Genomic DNA, 22,927 nt, shown 5'->3' on the forward strand with positions numbered 1-22,927 from the left:
AAATAATGAGAATTTTCATTTTTGGGTGAACTATCCCTTTAAACCCTTAAAAAAATTGACCCCATTCACTTCCATTGTAAATGCCTCACTGTAACCTCGATTAATTATTTTTTATTGATTTATTTATTTATTTTAGTAATGCTGTAGTCTGTGGATTGATCTTAACTTGAATTTATCTTGGAATATTCCTTTAAATTCTGCCCAGAATATCATAGCTCTTTAACAACTGCAGGTAAAAAAGTTAAATAAAAAATTAAAAAAAATTAAAAACCGGAGAAAGTTTCCTCGCACAGTTCTCAACGCTACCGAGAAAACCTTCCATATACACAGAACGCATATCTGAGGAGGTGCAGATCCTGTTAGGTCCCGGAAGGTGAGTCTTATCAGCTCCTGGTTTCAGACTGTGTGCTACGCCAGGCCTTGAGACCTCGCCGGCACCATTGTGCATCTGACCCAGCTGTATGAGTGATAGCCTTCCCTGTTTCTGCCTCAGACGGGGAGGAAAGGAGGAGGCGAGGCAAGGGCCTGTACTCCAACACCAGACATTCCCTGTCACAGCAGAGCTCTGAGTTAGGGAGGTCTGGTCTGGTCTGGGAGCGCGCTGACGGAAGTCAGGCCAGGAGAAATCCACAGTGCTTGCTACCCCCTCCTGGGACTAATAAATTAGACAGCTGCATTTTCCCTCATGGCCTTAACCCTGCAGGTGTGTGTTTGTATACATGTGTGCAAATTACTGAGCGTTTTGCCCGTAATGTGTGTGACCTATATGTCGTGGTTAATGTGGGGAGAGAGGAAGGCTGAAACTTAAATAACGATTACAACAGACAGGGGTGATTAAGATACAGTGTCGCTACACGAAGCTACCACCTTAAAATGGGATGTGAAAGGCTAGATTTCCATTTTTTTGTCTAAACATTCCCTGGGCTGTGCCAGAGAGGCAAAAATAAAAGGAAAGGTTGCTTCGAGTTCATTTGACCGCTGGTATGTGCACAGTTTACAAAGATTGTCATTCAAACAATAATACAATTAATTTTATTCAGATTTATATGTTGTTCGGTTTTGGATGCACACCACATGACCTCCCACTGGATAAACATGTTGCGAGCGGGGAGTCTGTGTTACACAGTGCAGCCAGTGTGGCGTCTCCCATCAAACTGACAATTTGTTTCTATTCAACCGTGAGTTCCCATTCATACGCTGTCGCAGCTGTAAATAAAGAGGAGGTTAATTTCTGCTCTTACTTTTTCCTGGGGGATTCGCTTTTTGGAATGCCTCATTTCTGCTGGGAAATATACAATTCTGACCAGCCTCTGGGAATCCCTATAGTTTCTGAAAAAGAGAAGGGTAAAATACGTACAGTGCATTGCAGATGCATACATCTATGCTCCATCTAACAATTAATGATTGTCATTTATTATCATATGAAAGCTGAAAAGCCTGTGCACTTGTTCACATCTGATGTATTACCTTAAATGTGTATTTGCTTGACTTGTTATGCTTTTCACGGAGGAGGAAAAAAAAAAAAAAAAAAAAAAAAAAAAAAAAATTGGCAGTGACATTATCAGTTTGCAAGACGAAAAGAGAAGACCTCAGAAGTATTCATAGCAGGCGTGTAAGAACTTGTAATATTCCATGGCGCTAAGTTGCCAGGCGCTGTGATTGCTATGGATTTCTTGCACTGCCGTGACTTTTCTATTTATTACTGAATAATCTGAAGTATTAGGGTGCTGCATTTATAATATCTGCGACCATAATTCACTTGGTTCCTTGTAAAATCTGCTTTGCAAATATTTGTGCGATTACACATTTGTCAGAGCTGCTAATGCAAACATGCATAATGGTGCAGCTATTGCACAGTATACAACTGATTTCACTATAGAAACATCTCTTTAAGAGACATTGTTCGTTTGTTACATTCTTACAAAGGGTCTAAATCTGGTGACTATAGTCAGCTGCGTGTATCAGCTGTGTTTCTGCTGACATTATGCCATGTTTATAGTAAAGCATGAATTAAGACAATGTTTGTGCTGCTCTTTCGTGTATGTTTATTTGTTCTTTTCAATAAGATGTAAACCAATTGGTAGCAGCAGACTCGTAGACATTAGGTTATACTTCCTCCTATTGTTTAAAATGGAAAAGTAGTCGAGGTCTCTCTTGTCACAGCTGTAAGTATGGAACCATCTGTTCTGTATGAACTGCTAATGCATCTCTGCATTTTGCTACGATTTTTGTGACATGTTCTGTGTGTATTTAACTATAATGTATTACTGTTTTCCCCTGAGCAATGACACACTAATCACACAGTAACAGCACTTAAAGGCATATTCCGGGTTCAATACAAGTTAAGCTCAGTCGACAGCATTTGTGGCATATTGCTGATTATCAAAAATAAATAAATAAATAAATAAAAATAATAATTAATTGAAATTAATTAAAAAATAATTATTTGAGCTGTAAAGTTGATTAAATCTAAAATGTTATGGTCGTATTAGGGTTGGCCTTATGTCGTCATAGCAACAAAGTTGTGAAATTGGCAATTTCTTTACACAGAAAAGGTTAGTAAGTCATTTTATTACACTAAAATCACATTAACAGGCATATTGTTTACATCTTGTGGTTATACTTTTGAAACAGTGAGTATTTTAACGTTTATGGATTGGCCTCATTCACTTCCATTGTAAGAGCCTCACTGTCACCCAGATTTTTGCTTTTTTTTTTTTTTTAAAGGAGGGACAAGTCAAACTAATTTTGGTGGTAATCAACATTATGCCTCAAATGCTGTTGATTAAGCTTAACTTGCATTAGATGTTTAATTGTATTTATTCCTTCAAACATACGTTCATTCCCCCCAAATATTCAAACTTGTACTTTTTTGGGGTTGCTCAATTGTTGCTTCCTAATACATCGTTGATGAGAGATAACAAGTTTCAGTGCTGTAAGCTGAAATACACACTGCAAAAAGGTTTGGTAAATACAAGTGTGCTGTCAGAAATTTTGCATTCTGGGAGATCAAGACCAGGCTCACTGTGAAGTGACTAGTTTAACGGTAAATAGCTGTTATTTGCAAGATATTATGGGAAAATGAAAATTTGTGAATTGGTGAAAGCTAGTCATGTTTTCAACCATAAATTTTGAAGCTCCAAAAATGACAGAAGTCAGCATAATAGTAATCCACAAGACTCCAGTAGTTAAATCAATGTCTTCAGAAGTTTTTGGTGATTCACATTCTTCATGCATATCACCCCCTACTGGGCTGGGAGAAGAATTTCAAGCAAAAAAGGACTTAAATATTGATCTGTTTCTCACCCACACCTAACAAATCACTTTTGAAATATGGATTGAAAGACTGGGGTCATATGGATTACTTTTATGATGCCTTTATGTACTTTTTGGAGCATCAAAATTTTGGCACCCATTCACTTGCATTGTGAGGACCTACAGAGCTGAAATATTATTCTAAAAATCAAAATTTGTCTTCTGCAGAAGAAAGAAAGTCATACATATCTGGGATGGCATGAAAGTGAGTAAATGATGAGAGAATTTTAATTTTTGGGTGAACTATCCCTTTAAGGTCTGACTGTAAGTCTGATCATAACTTGCAAATGCCACAAGGTGTGGCAGTTGTGAATGTCATTATAGATAAATCATATTATTAAAAACAATGCATCATATTTCAGCAACGTGATAGTTTGTTGTTTTTGGTGAGCTTACAGTGAAATATGAGTAAAAAAAAACAACAACAAAAAAACAGCTAAATAAACCAGTAAATAGTAAAAAAAAAACAAAAACAAATCCATGCCCGCAGTGCATGCAGGGAACTTAAGTGACAACATAATACTGTACTGATACATTGTGCAGCTGTATGGTGTTATACTGAAATGTACTATAACAGTAAGAGCTAGAGCTATAAAACTACATTTGAGCTTTACATTATGTGTGCTTTATATTTGTAGTAAATGCAGATTTTTTTCAGTAAATCTAAGAGGATGTTTTACAGTGCAGTGGCCCCAAAAAAGTATTTGGACTCTTAAAACACACTTAAAAATGAATGAATTTCATTGCATTAGATGAACATTGTACTATGTTTTAAAACCTAACAAACATCTTTTAGTGAAATACTTTGCTTTAAAAGTGTGCTTGTGCTATCTTACTTCAAAATAAATAATACCACTTGATTTGATATTTTGCTATCTAATGCCAATACATTCATTCATTTTTAAGTGTGGCTTAAGTGTCCAAAGATATTTTGGGGCCACTGTATGTGTTGCTGGACAATTTAGCCCATTTCCCCACCAACAGCATATCTCTTACCATTGTGTCTCTTGTAACATGTCCACTTTGGAACTTTAAGGGGGTCTGTGACTAATTTTTTCCCCTAGTATCTTCTCTCTCTCTCTCTCTCTCTCTCTCTCTTTCTCTTAAGAGTGACTCATGATATTTAACCTGGCCTACTTACTTTCTGAGCTCCACCTATAGCTGTTCTCTGTTGGTCTTCCTTATGAGAATGTCTTGGGCCCATAGACACATTCCACATAACTCAGAATGCAATGGAGGAAAACATGGTGGCCTTTCATTCAACTCCATCAAACAGAATTTATGAAACTGGCAACAGAAAACAAAATAACCGACATGGAGTTTAAAAAAGGCCCTCACTTAGCGAGGTGCGCTGACCTGTGGCAGAGAGGCTTGTAACACACGAACAACACGAGAAGGTCCTGCACTGGAATGTCGCTCTGTGTACATGTTTGGTATGAGTTGCTTATGTTCCGTCATGGTCCATGCTTGTTTTTGAAGTCAAGAAGACTTCTCAAATTCTACCTTCGTGTACTTTAGTCGTTTTTTTTTTTTAGAGATCTGAAACAGAGAAACAGAGCTGATCAATTTGGCTCTGTTTTTATAGAACAATAATTGAGTGGACACTTAAAAAATATTGAACACTACAGTATGTTGTGTACATAGTTGTTGTTCATCAGAAATAGAGCTGATCTTTGGTTTTGTTTAATATAGCAGGCCATCTGTTGGGATGTTCCAGGTCCAGCTCATCGACAGCATTTTTGGCATAATGTTGATTACCAGAAAATCATTTCAGTTGCCTTTGTTTAATTTTAAAACAGCAAAAGTCATGGTTACATTAAGTCACTTACAATGGAAGTCAAGGGGGGCAGTCCATAAGCATAAAAATACACAGTTATAGTGTGATTTAATCGCTTACTATTCTTATGTGTAAAGTTATCTGTCAGTCAGTCAGTCAGTCAGTCAGTCTAGTCTATCTATCTAGAAGGGGGGGGGGATTAATAATTTAAAGCATGCGTGTAAATTTGACAAAAGTGTGTCAGTCAAATATACAGACTCCAATTATTCACACATTTCAAAAAATGAATAACATTTATTGAAACATTTCTATGAAAATCAGATTTAGAGTTATGATCATAAAATATATAGTTGGCTATTTGAAAACTATCCTTGTGAAAACCTTAGCTCCTGAAATAATAGCACATCAAGATTATTTATATTAAAGTATTAGCTAGCATGAGTATTATCTTTTTAGAACTTTGGATGTTGGACTCCTACTTCTCGCAGCTATGAAAATGGCTGATCTTCAAATGCAGTGAACAGATGTGTAACTCTCTCTCTCTCTCTCTCTATATATATATGTAGCCTATATAATGTTATTGCAAAATGCTACAATGTTATTAGCCTATTTGTTGGGTCATGCCTCTTTGATATGGTATTAGCCAACTTTTTTTTTTACTGAAGCAGCTAATGATTCCCCAGGAGGCAATGTGTCATACACTTCTGTGGTCTCCGTTTCTCTCCTGTCTCTCTCTCAGCCTGAGCCAAACCTTGTGCTGGAAGCTTCAAATCCCATAATTACAAAGCTGACAGTTAACACACAGGTAAGCTACTCTTACTGACTGGCAAAGAATGCAAACATCTACTCCATGCAGCTAAGCGATTGGGGGGGGGGGATGGAGGTTGTGGTGCAGGTGCAGGAGTTGCCCCTCTACTTCTCCTGGGGGTTGTGGGGTCATACAGATCCACGACAGATTGGTCTACCCTACAGACAACAGAGAGATGGGGTTATTATAATATCCTTAAAGGTATTGTGTATCATTTAAATAATCTGAATCGTCTAATATTTGCCATGAGCATTAGCTATGATGGAGTGTGAAACTCAACACAAACTATAATTTGCTCACAGCTTTCTCCCAAACAATCACACTACTTGAAATACAGGTCTGGCTTGTGTGTAGGCCTAAGTGATTTGAGGTTGATAAGTTAGCTGATGGTGCTGTCACTATCTCTCTAAAAGATGGTACTTTCATATCTTTTTCAGGTTCATATCTTACACTAGCAGGTCAGGTAAAGTAAAAGTAAATATGATCTCTTAAGCTGACGAAACATTTCCCTTTTAAGGATGCACTCAAGATAGACAGCTAGGTGTGGCTGTCCAACAATACGCCTACCTATATTGACAATTCATAAAACCCCAAAAGTACATAATCACAAATATAAACAAGCAAAACCACTCTTTATTCTGTAATTTGAAGTAATTGGCTAATTAATCTGAAAAGATTAATTAGCCAAATTGTTGACAAATTCATGATGAAAATGTAAAGAAAAAAATGAAGCAGCAAAGGAAAAAACATCATGCGATGCCCAAACATACGGTTTTAGAGTCCTTAATGATATAAATACTGCTACCAGAACAGCTCATGTTTTCCTCTTTCCTCCCCTGGACTTGAATTATGTTTCCATTAGCGACTTCAAAACATATCGTGATTAGGGTTTCGCAGTGGTTCCCAACCCTGTTGCTAGAGGCCCCCCAGCATTACACATTTTGGATATCTCCATAACCAAACACGCCTGCTTCAACTCTTCAGCTTGCTAATAGATACTCCAAGACCTGAAGTGGGTGTGTCAGATAAGGAGATATGCAAAATGTGTAGTGCTGGGAGCCTCCAGGAACAAGTTTGGGAATCACTGTGGACAGTAACAAAGCTTAGACCTCCACCTTGTGGTCTTGCTAGGACATTGCACGGGACATGTTTTGGTTTTCAAATGTAAAATCAAATTTATAATTATATAATGTGTGTGTGTGTGTGTGTGTGTGTGTGTGTGTGTGTGTATATATATGTGTGTGTGTATATATATATATATATATATATATATATGTATATATATATATGTATGTGTATATATATATGTATGTGTATATATACAGGTGCATCTCAATAAATTAGAATGTCGTGGAAAAGTTCATTTATTTCAGTAATTCAACTCAAATTGTGAAACTCGTGTATTAAACAAATTCAGTGCACACAGACTGAAGTAGTTTAAGTCTTTGGTTCTTTTAATTGTGATGATTTTGGCTCACATTTAACAAAAACCCACCAATTCACTATCTCAAAAAATTAGAATATGGTGACATGCCAATCAGCTAATCAACTCAAAACACCTGCAAAGGTTTCCTGAGCCTTCAAAATGGTCTCTCAGTTTGGTTCACTAGGCTACACAATCATGGGGAAGACTGTTGATTTGACAGTTGTTCAGAAGACAATCATTGACACCATTCACAAGGAGGGTAAGCCACAAACATTCATTGCCAAAGAAGCTGGCTGTTCACAGAGTGCTGTATCCAAGCATGTTAACAGAAAGTTGAGTGGAAGGAAAAAGTGTGGAAGAAAAAGATGCACAACCAGCCGAGAGAACCGCAGCCTTATGATTGTCAAGCAAAACTGATTCAAGAATTTGGGTGAACTTCACAAGGAATGGACTGAGGCTGGGGTCAAGGCATCAAAAGCCACCACACACAGATGTGTCAAGGAATTTGGCTACAGTTGTCGTATTCCTCTTGTTAAGCCACTCCTGAACTGCAGACAATGTCAGAGGCGTCTTACCTGGGCTAAGGAGAAGAAGAACTGGACTGTTGCCCAGTGTTCCAAAGTCCTCTTTTCAGATGAGAGCAACTTTTGTATTTCATTTGGAAACCAAGGTCCTAGAGTCTGGAGGAAGGGTGGAGAAGCTCATAGCCCAAGTTGCTTGAAGTCCAGTGTTAAGTTTCCACAGTCTGTGATGATTTGGGGTGCAATGTCATCTGCTGGTGTTGGTCCATTGTGTTTTTTGAAAACCAAAGTCACTGCACCCATTTACCAAGAAATTTTGGAGCACTTCATGCTTCCTTCTGCTGACCAGCTTTTTAAAGATGCTGATTTCATTTTCCAGCAGGATTTGGCACCTGCCCACACTGCCAAAAGCACCAAAAGTTGGTTAAATGACCATGGTGTTGGTGTGCTTGACTGGCCAGCAAACTCACCAGACCTGAACCCCATAGAGAATCTATGGGGTATTGTCAAGAGGAAAATGAGAAACAAGAGACCAAAAAATGCAGATGAGCTGAAGGCCACTGTCAAAGAAACCTGGGCTTCCATACCACCTTAGCAGTGCCACAAACTGATCACCTCCATGCCACGCTGAATTGAGGCAGTAATTAAAGCAAAAGGAGCCCCTACCAAGTATTGAGTACATATACAGTAAATGAACATACTTTCCAGAAGGCCAACAATTCACTAAAAATGTTTTTTTTATATTGGTCTTATGATGTATTCTAATTTTTTGAGATAGTGAATTGGTGGGTTTTTGTTAAATGTGAGCCAAAATCATCACAATTAAAAGAACCAAAGACTTAAACTACTTCAGTCTGTGTGCATTGAATTTATTTAATACATGAGTTTCACAATTTGAGTTGAATTACTGAAATAAATGAAAAACTTTTCCACGACATTCTAATTTATTGAGATGCACCTGTATGTATGTGTGTGTATATATATATTTTAATACCCTGTTTAGTTCAGTGTTATAATTGTAGTAGTCTGACCCAGACATTGTTAATTATTATAGCACCTCCAGATTATGTTGTAAAAAAAAGACACACACACACTATAACATTTAGATAGATTTCGACATATTCTGGAAGCACTAAAATAATTTACAAAGGCTTAATCAGACTACTACTATCATAACATTCCAGTAAACAGGATATTATTAAACCTTACTTGAAGAACAGACAACAGTCATGAATTGCACATTAAAATAAGGTGCACATGGTCCACAGATTGCGGTGGGTGTGAACGGAAACAAGGATGCCCATTGCAGCGAATGAATTCCACCCTTTCTGCTCTACCATTGGTCAGAACTCAAGTCACTCAAAGCTTTGGGATTTTTCATTGGTCCTATCGGCATTATCGAGCGCGTACTTTGATGACGTAGAGGCGTAACCTTCCTGTACTAGAAGATGATTAGTTGATTCTGGAGTCAAACATGACGTCTTGATTTCTATTGGTTAGTTTCGGCACGCCTGTCCTCCATTGCCAAAATCCCACATTTGAAGGTTAAAGGCAGTCTGTGTCCATCATATCGCTAAACAAGCTAACGTTACTCGCGTATCAGTCTACTGTCTTTCTTTTAATTTACACAGACATAAACACAGTACTATGTCGATATTTGCTGAAGTCCCGCTGGCTGCCCCTGTCGCAGTATTTAAGCTGACAGCAGATTTCCGTGAAGATCAAAATCCAAACAAGGTGAATCTAGGAGTCGGAGGTGAGACGCCTTTTATACCTATATAAACACACACGTATATCAGAGTCAAACTGTATAGACGCACACATTTATGAGACATCTCTCTTTTTAAACCCATGCACATTGCGGTCATCCTCTTTCAATGTCAAGAATGATCATTGATCAAACATGAGACCTGATGCCATCTGTCAATTGCATTTAAATCCAGTCTTTTTCATTATGGAATAAAGTAAGGCGAATTATATTGTATTTATACGATAACAATACTTATTGTATTGTTGTAATGATAATGATGATGGTCACATGCACATGATCACAGATGGAACAGCATCAATAACATAACGTCATCCATAATGATCTGAAATTATTTGTGTAAATTACTATAGTTAACTACATATATTATACATACGTTTGATGACTTTACTGTTATTCTGCAACGTGAAAATTTGTCATTATGTAGAAGTGTGTGCATACGTCTGACTGGTATTAAACTAAAGGCATTGCAGTCAGCTCCAGAGGCACTTAAGGGTTTCTATATATATATATATATATATATATATATCTATCTATATATATATATATCATATATATATATATATATATATAGATATATAGATATATAGATATATAGATATATATAGAAACCCTTAAGTGCCTTTAGAGCTGACTGCAATGCCTTTAGTTTAATACCAGTCAGACGTATGCACACATACATATATATGGGCTGATAATATATAGTCTGTCTCAAACCCTTTGATCTTCAGATCATGATTGTTTAAAAGGTATCTGTTAAAAATGGTCTCCACGAAATGCTCATTCGAAGGTTATATATGTATTTCAGGGATTATAGTTAACTCTTCTGGCATTGGCTGTTTCTATTGTAGACCAATCACGTATGAATTGCTGTTAGCTGGAGATGAATAGATTGCGTTATGTCAGTATTTTTGTGGTAGGGCAGTTGTCATCTGCTGTGTAGACATTCCTGATCCGTGTTAGGAGAGCTTGACCTCTGAGGATTCTGCAAAGATTATCTTTGTCTTCTGCATTTCCTGACGCCCTTCATACACCACGACTGCTGCGGTTTTGAGCCATGGTAAAGGCATGGATGAAGAGTCACATCTTTGTAAAAATCCCTGAGTCATGATTGTGTCGACTGTTTTTAAACGCCTCCCCCTGGAATGTGGTCCTTTCTCAGCAACGTTGCTGAAATGATAATCCCTCCTGAGCAACACAGAGAAGTCTGATTTCGTGTGCTTTCAAAAGCCATTTACAGTTTGCAGCTAAATCATGCCAGTTTTGTTGAGATTAGGTCATAAATCTGCAGAAGAACTGTATTTTCTTGTTGTTTGGCTGAGTATTGCAATGTACTGATATGAGGAATTTTCAGGAATTCTGTGCTTCACATATTTTTACATAAGATTATCTGTGCAACACTTTAAAATAAATTTAGTTGAGAACATTAACATTATTATGTTGGCTTGACACATACTGTTATTCTACAAACTTTGTTTAGGGTTTTTTCAAAATCCATATCTCAAGCTACAGTACATCAACCAAATTTGGTACAAACCTTTAGTGTTCTGGAATAGCGTGCTGTCTTTTCTAACTGATCAGACTTAGCATTTAAACACAGTGGACAATCAAAAATGGTGAAAAATCCCATAGACTTGCATTGACAGAATGTTCAAACGAGGCAACGGAATGCTCGTTAATTTTAACTCCAACTGTCAACATTTTTTAATGTAAACAAATCCACATAAAGCCTTTATTCTGCATTAAATTGCTCTCTCTCTCTCTCTCTCTCTCTCTCTCTCTATATATATATATATTAGTATATATTCTGTCTGTCTTCTGTCTATCTACCTGATGGTTTATCTTACTGTCTTGCTAGCTGGCTGTTTGTCTTACTGTAGTGTCTGTATATCCATCAAACTTACTAACATATAAATATATTAATTAACTTATATATAAAATATTTGAACAACTTTTTGATACAACCACAGTCCAAAAAACTGATATGGAACTGGATTTATATAGAACTTTCTCAGGATTTGTATGGGATTTTCCTGCTACCTTTGCATTAGGACATGAGCAATACACGTTTGTGTTTAGTATGCTGAGTTAAGTTAGCTGTTGCCCTTAGGTAAAAGTTCAGATAGATCAAAGACCTGATCTGAGATGACACTGATATAAAGGAGCAATTAAGGAGGGATAGTTATTGATTATAGAACCATTTTTATATTTATTCTCACCCTCATCTTCTCTTTAGCTTACAGGACAGATGAATGTCAACCCTGGGTTCTGCCTGTGGTGAGAAAAGTGGAGAAGATGATCGCTGAGGATCATAGTTTGAACCACGAATACCTGCCCATCCTGGGCCTGCCAGAGTTTCGTTCCAGTGCATCTAAGATTGCTCTGGGTGATGACAGTCCTGCTATCAAGGAGAACCGGGTCCGAAATGACATGCTTGATTTGATAATCTGTATTAATAACATGCATTCAAATTTAATTTTTATTTTATTATTGGCTTAAGGCAAAGTTTAGATGCTTAACATACTGTATGATACATTCAGCCAGGGTCTAAAATTAACTCTCGCTAAGTGCCAAATGGTAGACAAAATTGACTTCGATGAGTTGGCTAGTAACTTTATTAGAAACTGCATTTTAAGACATGATATTGTAAGAAAGATTTTTCATCCGCCATTGATTGGAATTGCAAAATTTTAGTTTTGGACCTTGTTAGCATATGTTTTCTTGTTTCAACCATGATCTTTCTGATGTTTTTTATCGCAGGTTGGAGCTGTACAGTGTTTAGGTGGTACTGGCGCTCTTAAGATTGGAGCAGAGTTTCTTCGCCGGTGGTATAATGGAACCGACAACACAAAAACTCAAGTTTATGTGTCTGCACCAACATGGGGTGAGGACTGGACCTAATTACACTATATTGGAAATACTATATTGTGGAAATTTTATTTGGAAATAATATATATTTAAATGTTATTGGCTACAATTTTAGCCTCAAAATATGAGGTTCTGTTAATTAAAAGGATATTTGATTTATATATTTAAAACAATTGGTAACACTTTGCAATAATGTTGTATTTTTTAACATTAGTAAATATATTAGTTATCATGAACTAAACAATATATTTTTACAGCATTTATTAATCTTGGCTAATGTTAATTTATAAACACTTTTATTTATTCAGATTAAAAAAAAAGTTTTTTAACTAATGTTACAGTAAGATACAACTAATTTTAAAAATGAATCAGTATATGTTTAAATAAAGATGAAAAAAGATAGTTATGTGCTGAATAAGTATTGTTCCTTGTTAGTTCATTTTAAGTAATGTACTTAACTAATGTTAACAAATACCACCTTATTGTAAAATGTTGCCAAAATTGAGTTGTCTCAAATATTCTGATTTAATAGGCATTGTCCTTTTATATGACATCTCTATTGCTAAATCAGCCCCCATACAATTGACATTAAATGATGTTGTCTTTTATTCTAGAGAACCACAATGCTGTTTTCTCTAACGCTGGATTTGAGGATATCCGGCCATACAAATATTGGGATGCAGAGAAGCGTGGACTCGATCTGGCAGGTTTTCTGGGTGACATGGAGGTTAGCAGCGATTTTTGACATTCTGTCTCCTCTCTGGTGTATTTATCAGCTATTGACACAAGTTAAATAAAATCCATTGATTATGTGCAGAAAGAAGTGCATGAAATCAGTTAGCATTGCCAAGATGTAAAAATGGCTTTGGTTGGGTTCTAGCATAATTGTTTTTCTACGCTTAACATTTTTTTATTTTTTTTTATGGGTCCGTGTCATGGAACACTGTGCTTATCAAGTGCAATGCAAACAGTCTATTAAAAAATGAAAATCACTTCCATGTAAATCTGAGTTTACATTCTAACCAGCCATGAAAAGTGACTTACAATAGAACATTTTGTCAGTCTCTTAGGTTCTGTTTATGCGGCATTGTGCTGTGAAGCTCTGCCCACAGTGAAATCCAAATGTCCAAATTCCTGCTATACATGACTATAAAGTATATTAAACATCAATAGATCTTCTAGTTGGCTGTGATTGTGTTCTGTCATGCAGCATTTTCGCTTTCAGTGTGGACAGACAAATTACTTTTCGTCTGAAACTTAGTCCTGGTTAGTTCATGGCGTAACGCAAGAATCAGTCTGAAGATGAATATTTTCTTTTTATACCATCTGATTGCAACTGTGTATTTCCTGTTTAATCCCTGTCAGAGTGCACCTGAACACTCCATCTTTGTGTTGCATGCTTGTGCTCACAACCCCACCGGTACAGACCCCACACAGGACCAATGGAAGCAGATCGCTGAGATCATGAAGGTGAGACACTCCGAACAACCCAACATCGCTTGACTGTGAAAGTGTGGCCACAAAAACAGCAGGCTTTTTATAAATATTGTATCATTTGGTACAAAAATGGATCTTAATTGTACATAATCTACTAGTAATAAGACATTTAAGATTTAGGTACAGCCTGCAATTACAGCCTACTGTTGTCCAAATTTGAACTTTTGACCACTTTATAAATACTGAGAAAATTGTTGCTTAATTACCGAAGGCCAACATTTTTTATTTATTTATTATAATTGTGGTTGAGCTTTGCAGGACCCTGAAAGTCCCTGAAAAGTTCACCAGTGGAGATGTAATTCCCTAAAACACATCCCTAAAAACATCTTTGCCTTCTACAGTATCAGCATTTTGAATGGTAGAAATGTTGTTCGCTCATTTTCTTTTTCTTTTTTCTAATTTCCCGTCTCTTTAGCGGAAGAATCTGTTTGCCTTCTTTGATTCAGCCTATCAGGGTTTTGCCTCAGGAAATTTAGATAAGGATGCTTGGGCTGTTCGCTACTTTGTGTCCCAGGGTTTCGAATTGTTCTGTGCTCAGTCCTTCTCCAAGAACTTTGGCCTGTACAGTAAGTGTGTCCGACGGAAACATGAGGGTTAAATTGGATGCTTTTTGCTGTATCTGTGTGCAGAAGGATTTGATTCTTTTAACCTGAATCCACAGATGAGAGAGTTGGGAACCTGACTGTTGTAGGCAGAGACCAAGAGAATGTAAACCGTGTCCTGTCTCAAATGGAGAAGATCGTTCGAATCACATGGTCCAATCCTCCATCCCAGGGTGCACGCCTGGTTGCCATCACACTGAACAGCCCTGAGCTCTTTGCTGAATGGTAAAGTGTAAAAGAAAATTCTAATGAATCTAATTTCATATTTCAAATGTATTCATTTATTTAACAGATGCTTTGGGAATTTAAATTTAATTTCTAATAAAAAAAATGAAAAAAGTACAATGTTATAGGTTTTAATTTTTGTCCAAGTTACATTTTACAAAAAAAAACTAAAACAAAACACATGACATAAATATATATATATATATATAATTCATTTTATTATATATTACCTATATACTGTATATAATATTTATAATTAGTTCTATTAATTATTTTATTCTAAATTACTTTAATTTGAGGGCCTTTCTTAGTCAATATTGACACATCATGTAATCGGTAAAGAAATTTGAATTGATTAACAGCCCGTATGTATAGTGTATATTGTAATATATATTCATTATGTATATCAAATTAATTACCGGTAAATGATGTGCCAATTAATTAATCGCATATGAATATTTATTGAGAAAGGTAGAATATAATCATTATAAATGTAATATATAATTAATATAATAATTCAGATAATTCAAATACATTACATCATATACATACTGTGTGTGTGTGTATGTATGTATGTATATATATATATATATATATATATATATATATATATATATATATATATATATATATGCATGCACACACATACATACATGCAGTTTATACTGTATATTGCATAGATAATGAGGCCTATTTTTAGGATCATTTATATGTTTTATTTTGGAAGGAAAAATTTGCTTTTTAATCATTGCTAATTTTTGCTTAATGTGGCTGAAAATAATGTAACAATTAAAAAAAATATTAATAGCCCTAAAAATAGGCTTCATTTTATTTATCCAGTATATACAGAATAAATTATATATATATTATATATATATAAATATATATATACATATTTTTTTTAAATCTTTGTGATCTGGACATGTTCACATTTTCACCCATGCATATGTAACTACTCTTAATGTTTGGGTTAGGGGTGATTACAGTTTGGAATTTTTCATCTTGCCTCAGGAAGGACAACGTGAAGACCATGGCAGAGAGGGTCCTGTTGATGCGTGCTCAGCTGAAGGAAAAACTAAAAGCCCTGGGAACTCCAGGAACCTGGGAGCACATCACTGAACAGATCGGCATGTTCAGCTTCACAGGACTCAATCGTTAGCATCTCTATCTATAACTCTTCCCCTCTTAGTGTATTCATCAATTCCACTGCTAGAAACATCTGTTTAACACAGTAGACACTGATCATTCAGACATTATAATCATCTCGCATGATTTTGTGTGTAGTCTGATTAAAGAGGATAGAGAGAATAAGACCTTATATACTGAAGATTTTGAAGATAAATAATGCAGTTCATTAGTTGCCTTAGTGTAAACATTAGATTTGGAAACTTAAGTCACAGTGACAATGTATGAATATCATTGCCTTAGAAAACAAAAATTAAACCAAGTGACATTTATTTAAAAGAAGAAAAAATAAACTAGCCAAACCACACCTTTCCATTTCAGAAAGACGTTTGTCAGGTTTTAAAAGAAAAAACAAATCATGGATGGTATTTGAACACTTTCCGTTTGTCAGAGGCTAGTGGAACATGTCCATAGTTACTGTGTTGAACTTCAACTGTATGAAGTGTGAACTTTGAGGGTATCTGACTTCATAAGTCAAGATAAATGAACTTGACACCACATGGTTCAAAGTAATAGCAAAAATGACAAAGAAAAATCAAGTTAGTTGTGAGAAAATGTCTGCTATTTGTTTGCAGATGCCTCTTGGTTTGATATTTCTTTGCAGTGGCATTGATATTTTTTAGTATGACTTATGTGTTTTTAAGATTACATAGAACTATAACATAGATTCTATTTTTGCTTTCTGTTTTACAGCTAAGCAGGTGGATTATCTGGTGAAGGAAAAGCACATTTATCTAATGGCGAGTGGTCGCATCAACATGTGCGGCCTTACGACCAAGAACATCGATTATGTGGCTGAGTCCATTCATGAGGCTGTCACTAAAGTCCAATAAGCACCTGTTTCACACTTCCTGTGTGTGTGTGTATGTGTGTGTGTGTGTGTGTGTTTATGTGTCTGCAGGAACATAGTCACACACACATCACCTAGTTCACACCTTCACTAATTTAATGATCAGAAGTTGTACATTTATGTTTGAACTCCTTTAATCAAAAAGCAATGAAACGGTAAATATACGGTATATACAGTATTGTCATTTTCACTTCAGCTTTTTCCTGTGTTTAAGAGAAAGGGAGTACATTTAAATATTCTTGTAAGTGTTCATTTCAATCTTGTTTTTATAAATAAGCACTTTGTGGTGGTATTGTGGTATTTAGGGAATTTCCAGTCAGTTGAATGACTTTCTCTGGATTTCTGTAACCTAAAGGTCCATTGTGACTGATTTTAAGATCGTCCGTTATTCCTTAAATTAATTTCAAGCAGGTTTGTTTGACTGAATTAGAGTTATATGGACAACCCTTAGCTGGTGGGGTGGAAAGAGAATGCAGAACTAGCCCTGTCTTAACTCATCATTTTTATTGTCATGTCTCCGAAGATTTCATTGTATTGAGTGCATGACTGAAGGATAAGGTGTGTGTTTTGTGGTGAATGTTTCCATATGCACTGTTTAAAACTTATAAACATGCTTACAAAGACGGCTTGAATAGAACTTGAATGACCAGGGGCATTAGACTGTGTTTCACTGGTAATTCCAGCGTGATTTACTTGTCATCTGATGCTCATACCTCAAATTAAATGGTTAGAAGTAACATTTTACCCTGAAATCATCCTTTTCCTTTAGACTCACTGTCACACATTTTCTCATTATATGTCATGCTGCTTAATATTGCTCCAGGACATCAACAATGTGTTCAGAGACAGTTGTCTCATTAAGTTGATTGCATAAAAATGAGAGAAAGAGAATATTCAAGCAGTCAAGAAGAGTTTGAAAAGCCATGTCATCTTTGGAAGCTCTTTTGGTAAATTAAGTGCTTTTGGGGTTAAAATATTCCTTAAGGCTTTTTATCTTTTATGACGTTTGTGCTGGCAGCTCTGGGTTATGAAGACCCTAGGCATTGTTTTGCACTTTATTTTTGTGTCTGCTTTCAAAGCTGTCTTTTAATCTGCTGATTCTGGTCCAGTGCTTTCACTTCTGTATTCATATGTTCAAACTCATTTCTGCATTGCAGTGCTCTTTAATGAAAGTCCAGCCATCAGACCAAGTACAGTTCACTCTGCCACAGCTGAGTCTCATAAGATCAAACCTATATGATCATGAATTTCTGTGTGCACAAATACTTTAATCAAAGTGCATTGGAATAAAACATGTTGACTGTCATGTTTTATCACAATTGATATATTTAATAGTGCCATTTCTGTCCCCATGACTTGCTACTGAAATAATTAACAGAAAACATATTAAAATATAAATAATATATATATCAGTTGCTTGCAAAAGTATTCAGACCCCTGACCAATTCTCTCATATTACCGAATTACAAATGGTACACTGAAATTTCATTCTGATTGATATTTTATTTTAAAACACTAAAACTCAAAATCAATTATTGTAAGGTGACATTGTTTTTTGTTGGGAAATATTTTTATGAAAAATAAAAAAAACTGAAATATCTTGCTTGCATAAGTATTCAACCCCCTCACATTAATATTTGGTTGAGCCACCTTTTGCTGCAATAACTGCTTTAAGTGTTTTGGGGTACATATGTACCAGCTTTGCACACAGTGATGAAGTGATTTTGGCCCATTCTTCTCAGCAGATTTGCTCCAGGTTGTTCAGGTTGGTTGGGTGATGCTTGTGGACTGCAATTTTCATATAGTGCCACAGATTCTCAATAGGATTGAGATCAGGACTTTGACTGGGCCACTGTAGGACATTTATCTTTTTGTTCTTGAGCCACTCCAATGTTGCTTTGGCCTTTTGCATGGGATCATTGTCATGCTGAAAGGTGAATTTCCTACCAAGCTTCAGTTTTTTTAGTGGACTGAAGCAGGCTTTCTTGCAGTATTTCCCTATATTTTGCTCCATTCATTCTTCCTTCAATTCTAACAAGATGCCCAGTCCCGGCTGATGAGAAGCATCCCCACAGCATGATGCTGCCACCACCATACTTCACTATAGGGATGGTGTGTCTTGAGGCATTTATATATATATATATATATATATATATATATATATATATATATATATATATATATATATATATATAATGAATTCTCTTGTCTATGTTGTTAGTTTGAAAATACAGATTTTTTCTTTGTCCCTCTGTTTAAACCCTGTTAAGATTCTCTTACTGTCTTTATCAGTAAACATTAAATTCACACTTCAACTGGCCTCATCAAGCTCAATATTTCAACTCTGTATGGAAAACATCATAGTTATCAGTTTATTTTCTTGGCACAAAGTACAAAACTATAAATATTGACAGTGAATAATGTGGTATGGTGCATTGATACTTCCTAGTTAAAGCCATTATTGGCCATATTTGCTCTGACCTTTATTCCCAAAACTTTTCCGATGTAATGGTTGAATGGCCGTTGCACAAATTATTTTCTTATTTTGAAAGAGTCCACTCTGATGGTTCCCCAATATCCATAATGGGAAAACACAATGCATTCATAGTTCAGCAGTAAACTTTCCAAATAATATATGTTTATATGTTTTTAAATCCTGAAATTTTAATACACAAATGGTACTGTTTGCTGAGAATTGGACTTAAATGCAGTTGGCTTTGAGTGATTGAGAGGCCCTATGTGAACACACACCATGATGAGCATATTCAAGGAATGTGTTCTGCCTCAAAATAACAACCAGCAGAGGTTATCATCCTAAAATAGCCAAGCAGTTGTAAAACGTCAATGAACTTTATCACTCGTGGAACTGAAGTATAATAATGACTCGCAAAGTAGTAATTTGCCAATTTTCATCTAAAGCTAGCAGGACTGAGTACCCACCGTATAGGTTTTCTGTGTATACGTATTTTTGAAGGTGCACCATAAAAGCCCTTTTGTGTAATCATAATTAACTATGTTTGTTGTATATGAACAAAGATTGAACTTTAAAAGCCCGTTTTAAAAGAAAGATGTTCAAGGATAAGTCAGGGTCATCAAAGCTCACTTTATTGAGAGGGTTTCATTCTAAAATACCACACCAAGATATAATATAATCAATATTTGATATCCTTATAACATTTTTGTCCTTATATCATCAGAGCATAATTTTTGTAAAGTAGTTATACACAATTCATTATATTTTAAATAGAAGTCTTCGTAAACTCTGTAGAAACGTATAGTATTTCTTTCCCTCTGCTTACCCACCATACAGAGCGTGCTGGAGAGGATTATCTCCCTGTCTTAAACAAATACCCACAGTTTAAGGCTTAAATATACACCTCATACAAGAATGTGTGTCTGTGTGTGTGTCTGTGCGTGATGAAGGTTTGAGTGGATTTTGTGCATGTCTTGTCTACATCAGCTGAGTCAGTCTGATACAGAGCAGTCTGTTTGGATGTGTTCGTTTGGAGGGCTGATCCAGACATCAGAATGCATCACTCATTCCTCCCCCTCTGCAATGCTGTACTGTGATGTCAAAGTGCTGCCCCCCTCGCTCGCTCTCTCTCTCTCTCTCTCTCTCTCTCTCTCTCAGCATGTGCTCTCCATACAGTGGGTTTAGCTCACAGTATTGCACAAAACAAAGTGTCCATGTGGCCTGAAAGCAAGCAGGCTCATTTAATTCACTTCAGATTATCAAGATGGAAAGCAGCTTTTATAAAAGGGAGTAATAATTTGTAGCTTGGTTATTGCTATTAAATAGTACTAGTAATAAATATTGGAGGAAAAACAGACATCCAGTGGTTTCAAGCCTGAGTCTTTGTGCTTTTTGTGGTAGACTCCATGTTGGTATCATAGGTCACTATTAGCTGATTCTAACAGCTCAGAGGGAAAGAGAGGCTAAGTTCCGAATGGAATACTAGCTTACTATTTACTTAATACTGCACAAACTGTATGGGCTACTGCCTACTATATTATTGTTTAAATGGTGAACAGTAGGCATTATTTCTATGATTAATGTTTCAAACACACTGCAAGAAACACTACATTAATGTTACCTTCATTAAGGGTTTGTAAAGGGGTTCATTAATAAATAATAAGTCATTTACAAATGCATTATAATTAATTTATATGCAGTTATAGCAACATGTGAAAAAGGTAACTTTAATCCTATACTTGCCAAATAGTGAGCATGTTAACTACCATCCTAAATAACATAACTTATTTTATAAATACTTTTATATACAAATACTGTACACTCACACACACACACACACACACACACACACATATATATATATATATATATATATATATATATATATATAATGCATACATAAAATGCCCTAATTCATGATGTATGTCACAGAAATGTAGCAAAATTATACTATAATAGTGACTATTATAGTTAGATTAAAAGGAGGGATCATGTCATTTTGCTACAGTTCACTTTGTTTATAGGCTATTAATTACTGTAATGTCTAGACTCACTTATATTTTACTTTCCTTTTCAAAAGAGTGGTTTTAACTAGTCCTAGTTACCTAAAGTCCTCTACAAGAACACTTCTCAGGTCTTCCTGCTCATTCACAGTAGCCTACAAACAGTATCACATTATAAAGCCTAAAGACTATTAACTATAGTAAACTTTTATAAACAGGTTTCTAAAGTTGGCAACTCCTTATTAAATGCTTAACAGGTGTCAACTTTGGAATAAGGTACATTTTCAAAGTTTACTACTGTTGACTAATGTTACTACATGTTATTAAGCATTTATAACATGTGAGGCAAAATGGCTCACTATTTGGCAGGTATTGCATAAATCAGTATTTTTATGCATGTTGCTATAACTACATTTCAGTGATTTATAATGCATTTGTAAATGAATTATCAGTCATTAATTGACCCCTTTATAGTCCAACATTAATGTCAAGTTAACCCCAATAAATAAATAAATAAACAAAGATATTTTTATAGAAATATTTAAACATCCTTAAAATAAACTCGATTTATTTTGGATTAGACTAAATTAGAATATCTTCTAATCCACTGGCAATTTTTTTTAATCTAAACAAACCTTATTCTGATAATAAGTCTTATTTTCTTACACAGTTGTACTTTTCAAGTTAACTTATCTTGTTTTAAGGATGTTTAGATATTTTTACTGGAAAAAAAAAGGATTCAAAAATGATTATTGTTGCAGTGCGACATTGTTGTCACATGAACTCCTTATGTATAGTAGCAGTTATTAACCATGTTGGTTATTTTGCATTTTTTAAATACAATTTTGTGTAAAAATTCCATCTGATCGAAGAATGAGAAAAAAGAGATATACTACAGCTATTCATAACAAAGCTACAGAAAAAGTAGAAAAAGTAAGTATAGTATGGTAATATGCTATTCTGAATATAGCCAATCTCCCTTGTTGCAGTTTGAAATTCAAAGTCCAATCATCTATGAATTTATATAGACATAATGTATATCATTAGTGTCTGCTGCATGCATGCAAGAGAGAGGTATAGACTTGACATACTCAATATAAAAGCTTTTCATGCAAAACACATCCAAGCCCCTATTTATAATCCCTGATAACATTTATTCATGTGACTTGTTGGCAGGGACGAGCTGTTTGGTTATTTTTATCACGATCACGGCATGCTGGGAAAAGTGATGGCAGTGAACCAGTGATGGAAATTCAGATATTCTGCGGATGTCATTGTAAGTATAAATGCCACTCTTACTTGGATCCAAAGATGAAACTCTCATAACAACATGCCCATGGAGAAGCTAGAGATGCTAGAAGATTTTTTTTATGTCTGAGGTGATATTTTACCATCAAAGCTTTCAAGTTTTTTCAAGTTATGGCTTGCGCATGTCCTATCTATCTAAACTTCATACAGTAAACGCTCTAATAATCTGATCTAATAATAATACTGCTCTTTGAGAAAAGCATGCCAATGTAATAAACGTCTTTGATTTTAGACAAATCTTTTGTCAAAGAGATGTGGGAGTTTTAGCACTGGCATCTCAACCAACAGTATTTTTTTTTTT

The 22,927-nt window shown here is 35.5% G+C and overlaps 1 protein-coding gene across 1 annotated transcript; it reads left to right on the top strand.

Annotated features, from left to right (window-relative positions):
• The first annotated feature begins 9,358 nt into the window (after positions 1–9,358).
• On the top strand, positions 9,359–18,442 carry LOC127413726 (aspartate aminotransferase, cytoplasmic-like). The gene is made up of 9 exons (XM_051651103.1): positions 9,359–9,603; positions 11,852–12,033; positions 12,376–12,499; positions 13,098–13,210; positions 13,849–13,953; positions 14,396–14,546; positions 14,642–14,807; positions 15,819–15,961; positions 16,686–18,442. The coding sequence occupies exons 1-9, from the start codon at positions 9,495–9,497 to the stop codon at positions 16,823–16,825; spliced, it is 1,233 nt and encodes a 410-aa protein (XP_051507063.1). The 5' UTR covers positions 9,359–9,494; the 3' UTR covers positions 16,826–18,442.
• Positions 18,443–22,927: the final 4,485 nt, after the last annotated feature.

Source organism: Myxocyprinus asiaticus, chromosome 23 (assembly GCF_019703515.2).
Source record: "Myxocyprinus asiaticus isolate MX2 ecotype Aquarium Trade chromosome 23, UBuf_Myxa_2, whole genome shotgun sequence".
Classification (NCBI taxonomy): domain Eukaryota; kingdom Metazoa; phylum Chordata; class Actinopteri; order Cypriniformes; family Catostomidae; genus Myxocyprinus; species Myxocyprinus asiaticus.